General features: G+C 40.6%; 1 protein-coding gene across 4 annotated transcripts in view; it reads left to right on the plus strand.

Annotated features, from left to right (window-relative positions):
- The window catches only part of sh3bp2 (SH3-domain binding protein 2), a 30,157-nt gene extending 23,916 nt beyond the window's left edge, over positions 1-6,241 (plus strand). For 3 of the 4 annotated variants that reach the window (XM_084382511.1, XM_084382509.1, XM_084382508.1), the window contains exons 6-12: positions 421-506; positions 596-1,403; positions 1,533-1,656; positions 2,735-2,790; positions 3,126-3,201; positions 3,759-3,818; positions 3,927-6,241. In XM_084382511.1, the coding sequence (XP_084238637.1) occupies positions 421-506; positions 596-1,403; positions 1,533-1,656; positions 2,735-2,790; positions 3,126-3,201; positions 3,759-3,818; positions 3,927-4,064 (1,348 nt within the window). In that variant the 3' untranslated portion in view covers positions 4,065-6,241. The remainder of the gene's footprint in view (positions 1-420; positions 507-595; positions 1,404-1,532; positions 1,657-2,734; positions 2,791-3,125; positions 3,202-3,758; positions 3,819-3,926) is intronic. The other variant, XM_084382510.1, reaches the window with a different exon arrangement.
- The last annotated feature ends 3,326 nt before the right edge of the window (positions 6,242-9,567 follow it).

A 9,567-nucleotide genomic window follows, 5' to 3' on the forward strand; every position in this document is an offset into this window, starting at 1 on the left:
AATGTCGGAGCTAAAGGAGCCCAAAAGTATTCGGATTAGGCTACGTGTAGCCGGGAGCTAGCCAAAAGCTAAGACTGGGGTAGCAAATAACACAATGAACAGCATAATAAAGAATAGAAGTTACACTGTTCTCTTTTGTAAATTAATTCATGGCGGCAGCAATCATGATAGTGGAAGCTTAGCTAACTAACTAGCTTAAAAAGCTGATAAGCTGACAGCAGTAGCAGCTTCTGGCAGACAGGCTAGTGGCTAAAAGGCTTCAGATGACATCTTAGCTATCGACATTCAACTTCTGTCAATATCTGCAAGCTATTACTGTCATACAAAAACATTTCAATAGTTACCACTTAAAACATGTCATTTGCAAATTTCTATCTGTCTTTGTATTCACGATGAGATTTTTTTTTTTTGTTGCCATAGTGACTCAGATTCAGACACAGACAGTTTCTATGGCACGATTGAGAAGCCCATGGATATCAAACACCCCATCGATAACGCAGAGGACGGTAAGAACCCCTCAGTGAATACATACAGATAACACACACGTCAGAGTACTGTGTTCCTAATCTGTGGTTTATCTACATCCTGTGTTTAGATTACGGTGAGGATGATGATGATGACGATGAGGAAGACTATCTGAAGCCGGACAGTGACTGTACCTCTTCAGGTCGACCGACGGGGCCGCCCCCCTCCTACCCTCCTCCCCCGGTGCCGGCAGCGTTCCAGCTCCGCCAGGACTCCAGTGCAGGTTTCCACAAAGGTCCCGCTCCTCCCGTCCCGCTGCAACACAGAATCCCAACCAGTGCTCTCCCCAAGAAACCCCCGCCCTCTTTCCCTCCTCCCTCCATACTGAAGGACCTCAACAAAGGGCCGCCTCCACCTCTCCCCTTCGCCCCCCACCTGCACAAGACCTTCTCTTCCACCCCCCCGCCTCCTCCTCCCCCCAATGCAAAGAGAACTCTTCAGAGCAGGGCGACAACCTTGGGGGTGCCAGGGAACGACAGGAGGATCCTACCAGTGGTCCAATCCCCCGCCACTCTGCCCATCTGTGACCAATTAGAGTCTCTATTGGTGGTAAATGGCCCCGCCCACTTCGGCCTTAATACTGGAGGGAGCCAGTCGCTGGGCAACAACCACCACGGGGTGATGGGCAACCATCGCAGCAAGCCGAGCCTGCCGCCTCCTCATCCTGTGAATATTGGAGGGCCCCCCCACAGACCTGTGGTGTCAAACGCCCTGTCCCTCAGCCAGACGCTCTCCCCACCACTGCCTGGTCACCCTCCGCACTCTCCTCTACTTAGAACTGGACTACACAATAAGCCTACAATACCCAAACCTCCGCCGCCAACAGCCAAACCACCGCTGCCTGCAGCCAAGTCCAAGCAACCAGGGAACCCGCTCCAGTAAGTTGGACACATGCACACAAAACATTCAACACAGAATACTTAAAGCAACAGCAGAAACATGTCCTGAAGAAAAATACACTGTGAATCTGGTTGAAGCTCCGTCACTAAGAAGTGTTTTCCTCCCAGAAGAGCATCTCCAGACGGCCAGAGCTTCCGTTCGTTGGGAGAGGAGACGCCCACAGACTTCAGGAGGAAACGAGACCCGTCCAAACACAGCGAAGAAGGCGATTCTGATGACGACTATGAGAACGTAAGAGAGACTGACATGAGCCAATACACAGTATATCAAACGCAGTTACATTTTGCAGTGTGCAAGCCAGCAAGCTTTTCTGGCTGCTAACCCACAATCCTCTGCTCAGCGGAGGATAGGTCACATCGACTGATCCAGCCAGAGCTGAATTCCAAATCGCATACTTTTCCTTTTACTTAAAATGTTGAACTACAGACAGCTTTGTTATGACGAAGCAGTGTGTCCCAATTGTATGTGTACTGCATCCATCTGCAGAAAGTACTAAAAGTAAAAAATAAAAAGTATGATTTGGAACACAGGATATTACAGGAAAATTGCCTGAGAGGTTACTCATACTGCAGCAGTTTGTCAGGAGCAAATGAGATAAGATGTATTTCTGTGCATGTATCAAAGAACAGAGCAGCTGTGAAAAAGCACAGAATTGATATACATGAGCCACAGGGACGGTGGTTCAGAACAGAAACATGAATTAACTTTTAAATCATGAGAATATCCATAGAATCAGACATAAAGTGAGTCTGGTCGTTTCTTTTATACACCAGTGTTTTTCTTGTCTCAGACCCATTTCCATTTGTATTCCAGCCTTCGTGAACCTCACTCCATCCTTCACCAATTGTAGAAACAAATTCATGCTTCATTACAAATGGGATATGTACTGTATGCGTGTGTTGGCATCCAAAAAACTTTGTCAACATATTACTCTCCTGTTTAGAGGATGGAACATCAAGATTTATCCAGATTGTAAATCATGAAGATAAAGAAACAGAAATACAAAAATGTATTTGAGCATAAAGGAAAAGACCTCACATTTTAAAAGCACCTACTAAAATAAGAAATTTCAAAGCCTATGTCTGTAAATAACCCTCATGTCATACACACTTTAGGTCATGAGTTTAAATGTATGTAACATACATGTGTATGTGAGTGATATCATTTTCTTTTCAGCAGCCATAAATCTTTAGGTTACATTAACCAACTTAATTAACATTTTTTTGTTATTTCTGAGTTAATGTTTAATACGAGTGCTTGAATAAACACGTTGCTTGGATTGTGTTTAACCAGGTGTTTCTCTCTGCAGATGCAGCTGCCTGACTCTGTGTACATCGACACGACTGAAACCAGCTTCGTGGAAAAGTAAGACACTTCTTATAGAACTGTGGTGCTGTAACTAAATATTCCTTCAGCTGGCCACAGCCACGCTGCCTTGCACATTGTTCCTGCCCTCTAGTGGTAGCAAAGAAAACTGCTTTGTCTTTCTGCTTCGTTTTGTACAATTATTTATTGACATTGTCTTTGTTATTTCCTTTTTTATTAAATTTAACACACTGGGGAAGAGAGAAAACACATCTGTTACATGTGCTCTTGTTCAGTCTTTCTTATTTGGAGCAGTCAGTCACGACATGTAATACCAATATTCAGCTTGTCTGTGATAGGAGATGACCTGTAACCTGTGATGTTTGCACCTGCAGGTTATTCAAAGAGAGCCCAGACCCTCCACAAGACGGACTGTACTGTATCCGCAACTCAGGAACCAAAACCTCAAAGGTAAAGAATAAAAAGCTGCTGCTGGTTTCAGTGACTTCAAAATGACGTTGGCACACAGGAAGTGGAGTTGCTAACATTCACAGATTTACATTTACTAAAGGAATGTGGTTCAATACACATTTGAGGTACTTGTACTTTACTTGAGTATTTTGTTTTATACTCCACCACAGTTAAGAGAGAAATATGCTTTTTACTTCGCTACGATTATTTCACAGCTTTAGTTACTGGTTTACAAATGGATTTTTTTCCCATACAAAACATATGAAGTGCTGATAAAATATGATGCTTTGTCAGAAATCACACAGCTCAAAAAATATAAAAGAGCTGCTGATACAATTAGTCGATAAGCAGATTGACAGAAAATTATTGGCACCTATTTTGATAATTGTTAACATTTTATTCATATTTTTTTATTTTTTAAGTTTGATTAAACGTTTCTCACTATTTTTAGATTTTTTTACAAGCCAAAAAGTCATTTAATAAATTGAGAAATGAAGTATTAGATGTAATGATAATAAAAAAAAAAGCCTAATAAAATCATGTTGGTGTGTTTGCAGGTGCTGGTGGTGTGGGATGTCAGTATATGCAAAGCCAGAAACTACAGATTGTTTCAAGAGGTGAGAAACCGGCTGGTCCCCATTGAATTTTGACTATATATGTAAATAAAATGAAATTCTCTGTGTTCAAATTATGAATAATGTAACATGTACCATTCACTCTGACAGGAGGACCAAGTTTTCCTGGACAGTGAAGTGACCTTCCCCACACTGTCAGTTCTGATCGAACACTACTACAGCAATCCTCTTCCTCACCACGGCTCGCTCTGCCTGCAGAAGCCCTACACAAACCTACAGAGCTCCTGATCGTCACAGTCAGTGTGCACAAATACAACTGGAACCAAAGAAGAACAGGGAGCCAGGGACGTATCTGCAACTGAAATCCACCTTCGTCAAAGACGAGTGGAGATAAACTCACTTATGCAGGTTAAATAACTGTCATTGAAACTGTGACAGCTCATACCTCTCACTGTGGAAAAGAAAACTGTTGCTGCACCAGAATGCTCCATAAAGACAGCTATTTTGTGTGCAACCCATATCAAACAAAATCCATTATCAGTCAACATTTAGTGGAACATTATTGAACTTACTCTGAGACAAACTAGACTCCTATCTTAACTCAATAAGCTCTCCCATCATCATCATCTATTGTGCACTGAAGACATCACTTGCTGTGAATACACGTCAGTTATTAAGGGACGATTTAAGTTTGGACAAATATAAACCTGTTCTGAAAATCTAGCAAACTCTCTGACGGACCACAAACCTGAAGGAATCAGACACCTGCTCTGTTTCTGACAGATTCCTGCTGCTTTATGCAAACTGAACAATCTGAGTGGACAGGAATGTGTGAAATGATAGTGATGAAGGACAATCGGATGGATTTGACGTACACTGTCCACAGAGGGGCGCTGTGGCACCAAATAACAGCCAAAAAGGAAATTAGTCAGCTTCAGATCCAGGGCCATGTGGGATCCTGGGAAGTCCTTTGTCCCATCGCTCAACCTTTCTGTGAGAAGCCAAGTCCCTGCCTGTGTGTTGTACTTCAGCTGCCAAGAGAAGTTCATTCATTACAACACACATCAGGCTGGTTTTATAAAGGACAATTAGGTAGAATCAGCCATACAGCATTACAGTTATATTCAGATGACCAGCCGACTGTACATAAAACGGACAGAACAAGCCGTTATTTGAATGGTTCGTATTTAGAAAATCACACAAGTATATATTTGATATTAGTTATTTTCATGATTAACTGTTTAGTCTATAAAACGGTAAAATCATTGTGAAAATTATCATCACAATTTCCAAAGTGCAAAACCCAAAGACTCTTTTAATAAGCTGGAAGCGGCAAATGTTTGAAACGTGACTGAAGCGATTGATTGTCAAAATAGTTGGTGATTAATCAGCCAATCGCTGCAGCTCTGAAGTCAGATATACTTTATTGTATATACGTTATTTATTAGTCTCATCAAGATGATTCAACTGAGTGAACCATCTCTGGAGGTTCAGCTGCAACTGTGTATTGTTTGGACATGAATAATATCCAGGCTGAATCTTACTTTTTAAACTGATTCTTGTCAGTCCTAAAACTAACTAAAGTCTGTGTTACTGCCAACAACTGGACTGGTGTTAGACTGTGGTAAATTATGGGAAACATTGACCACTGAGTACTCCACTAGAATAGTGTGCAAGTGTGGTTTGTGTGAATTGTGTGTTGACATTTTCATTTTATTTAATTTTTGACACGTGGAACACACTGACCTGCTACCTGGTGGTGCATGACGTGCTCTCAATAAGTGCTAAAGACCAGTGGGTTTTGGGACGGATCTGTTGTGTCTTATCTTGTCATTATGTGACCCAGGACCATTCCAATTTGGCTGGTTTCAGGACCAAATTACCAAAGACATATCATCTCAAGCAGCTCTATGAGGGCAGCAACGCCTTCATATAATTCACAAACCTTCAGCTTACCCTCCAAACTTTGTGCTTCTATTATGTCGGTGTAATTTAATGTGCAAAGACGCAAACATCTTTCCTCGTCAGCTGCAGAGTCCCGGAACTGTAATTGTGATTTATGTCCCCCAAGGACACTTTGAAACCCTCCTTTATTTTTCCCCACTATATTAGAAAGCATTTCCAGCTCAAACTGTCTCTTCATCAGGTGTTTGGGACTTGAAAATGTTTTACTGTTCTAATGTAATGGAGGGTAGGAAACATCGCACTCATTAACAAGATATGAAACCAGACCAGCTGGTGCAGCACGTCAAACTGAGCATGAAGAAATTAAATCATTTTATGAAATTAAAAACTGCAAAAATGTACAGCACTGACTTTACTGCTGTGTATCACTCTATATTTATATGTAAATGCTGTATGTACTGTAAAAAAAAAAAGCATCTGTACAAATGTAAATATGTTGTTTTCTACAGAAATATATGTTGAGATTTATGTATTGATGCATAAAGGATTACTTAGAGCTTCCTGTTGTTTTGTCATCTTCTTTAAATTTCAGTATTTAAAGTTTGAGGTTGCCGCTTCCTGCCAAGAAGAAGCTACAGACTACTGGTTGTCACTAGTAGCATACCCATTATCACAGGGATAGATAGATGATGATTTTGATTAATGATTAAACAAAAAATAAAAAGTATTTTTATTTTATTATTATTTTACTTTTATTATTTATTTAGTCTATAAAATGTCAGGAACTTCTAATAAAATTCCCAGAGCCCAAGGTGGTGAGTTAAAAAATACCCCTAAGCCCAAAGATACAGTATTTACAAATGTACAATCGTCACATTTAAGAAGATGAAACCAGAGAATTTCTTGCTTGAAAAAATGACTCAAACAACCGATCTGTCAAAATAGTAAGCAATCAAATATCCTGTTGATTGCCTGATTGCCTGATTCTGTTGTCAGGAGCCAGAAAACAAACGTCTATGCTGAAAATGAGTTTATTTGAGAATCTGGGTCAGGTCCTGCATTCAAATGTTTGATGTTCAGCAGCCAACTCTTACATGTCAGATGTTAAGGCTTCATTTAGTTTTCAGTCTCTGCTTCTAACAGCATGTCAAAGATTACAGAGGGACTTTGTGTTGCATTTCCAGTTAGTACAAATATATATATATATATACATATATCATTAATTGTGTATACTACAAAATGTATACAATTAGTATGTAGCCTACAGTACCATGGATTTTGGACTTAAAGTAAAAGTTTACCCATCAGCTACTCACCCACCTTTACGTCGATGGAAAGTCAGGTGAAGTTTTGTTCACAAAACATTTTTTCACAGTTCCCTTTGCTTCACAGCAAAACAGTGTTGCAGCATTCTCCTAAACAACTGAGGTAGATGGGGACTTGTTTAAAAAGGTAAAAAAAAAAAGAAAACAATAATTTTTGGCTTCTTCTCGTGCACCGCTCAATAATGTCACAAGGGGACAGCAATGAGCTCTTTCCCTATTCAAAAACAAAAACATGCCATCTATGCCTTATCATAAGTGTTTTCTAACAATATGTTTGGTTTCAAAAGAGAAAAGGCTTAAAGCTGCACTATGTTGTTTTTCAGGAAGAATTTTTAACCAGTAGAGAAAGATCTTTTTTTCATGTCTAAACAAACTAAATAAACAAACTCTCTTCATTTTCATGACTGAATAAACAAACTGATCTTAAAGGACAACACAATCACATACTGTTCTACTTTGTTTATATTTGGCGGACCCTGCCACCTTTCTAGCTTCAAACAGTGTTCTGGGGACCTTATTTTCCTCTGAGAACAGCTTGTTTATTCACTTATGGAAGAAATAAATATTTTGTATTATTACCTCATTAATATTGTAAATATTAAAATTCTGAATTTCTTCTCCAAAACTGCATAGTGCCCCTTTAAAGGACAAGGACTTACTGGCTGGTTTGGCAAATGCACATCTCGTTCCATTAGCTTTTCTAAGGGACGCATCATGGGAAAGAAGACAGTCCAAAAAGGTGCTACAAGACAGCCTTTGCTCCAGTGGCCAACCACGGCACTGCAATTTAAAATAATAATTTCCATATAAACATCCATGTTGAGTAAAAACCTGTTATGGCAGCAGTACCCAGCAGGTCTGCAGGGGCCTGCAGAGAGTGGTGTGGTTAGCCAAAAGTACCAAGGGGCACTACAGGACCAGCACCGTCCAAACTGTTGCACAGCACCGTTGAACTGTTGCAGTCAGTGAAGTGCTAACTCAGTCATAGGACCAGAACTGAGAGGCTAAACTGGAGCTTCTTCCCTCGGGCCATCAGAATCCTGAACAAGGACGACGCCGGGGTTCCTGACAGACTACAGCTCTGATGTTGTTCACAGCTTACCTCCACGTTTCCCCTGCACCCTTTTCATATCTATACCATGTTCAGTATTTGGACCTTATCTAACATTTGCACATTATTCTGATCTTTTGTTGATATATTGTGTGTATATATTATATTATTTAAGCACAGTACTGGATGGAACAATAAAGTTTTCACTTTGTGATTTTACCCTTGGAAGCAAGGCACTGCAAAAGAGGAAATTTAAACAATACGAAGTAGAATGTCTCAGTATATAATCGATGTAAGTGCTGTGTGTTGTGTATGCGCCCCAAACAACCTGAGAAGTTGATGTTTCCAGATGAGTGCAGCAGCTTAGACTGTCGCTGTCTGTGGTGCTGAACAGCACTCGTGGTCCGATGAGATCACAGCATTTTTCCAAACTGATCACTAAAAAGTGTAATGAAATGAATGACTGGGACCCATCCATCCGCTAATTAATCCTCATGGATATCTTCACAGCTTTGCATTTTTTTTCATTAAGTGTCTGTGTTAATCCACTGTCACTGCTCTTTTTAGGTTCCCTCTCTGTTTAAAGTAAATGAGACGTATCAGTGTGGAGTGTTGAACCACCATCACCTTCCATCTGGTTTAGTCCACATGGAAAACGGACGCCTCAAGGGATAACAAGTCTGTGGTTCCTTTCTCAATTTCATTACTTTTCACGGTAATGATCAAGACAGGTAATCCTTTTGCACAAGGTTATAGCTCATTTTGGACAGGATGGATAATTCTGGTGTGACATTAAATCACAGCAGAACCTCCTTTTCCTTCTCTGCTGCTTTCTCTCAGGGCTGAGCAGAGAAAGAATCCTAAAGAGAGTGGACCAGCAGCTCTCCTTCACAGAGAGATAAAGACAACCCCCCCTTTGGCTACAAACATCTTCAGAAACCTGGCCCAGATCTGGGCATGATTAAATATCTGCTCTCAGCCAGTGGTGAGGCTCCCCGCAGCCTTCTGGTGGGATGAGGATAAAGCTGTTTGGTCTGAGGAAGTGTTGATATCTATAAGCTGTGTGCAGTTCTCTGCCCTTAAATGTCGCTTCTCTGCTGGATTTTTAGTCCTTTTTTTAATTCTATGATGAGATGAAAATGAAAAACTTAAAACCTACCTGGGGCCTTGTTTTGTGAACCATCTGTAGCTGAGTTCCCAGAGTTTTTTTTCAGCAGTTTTGCCTTGTTAGTTGCCTCTATAACCAACCGCAAAGCTGCTGTTTCATTGCACTGCAGGACACTTATTTAACAGTTATCTCTGCTGTCCAGCTGTGAGCCACTGGATGAAAGAACAAAATCAAATATATCCAAGTAATTGCGTACACGGAAGGCCTTAAATCCTGATCTAATCTAAGACAGAATTGCCTTGGTACCTACATAGCACAGTCACACTATCGTTTTTATCTGAAAATATTGCTGCTGTGATTCTTTTTTATGGTGGCAGATCTCTGGAACTGTGGATAAGTACA

This window comes from Pagrus pagrus (assembly GCF_965226575.1).
Source record: "Pagrus pagrus genome assembly, chromosome: 19".
Taxonomy (NCBI): Eukaryota; Metazoa; Chordata; class Actinopteri; order Spariformes; family Sparidae; genus Pagrus; species Pagrus pagrus.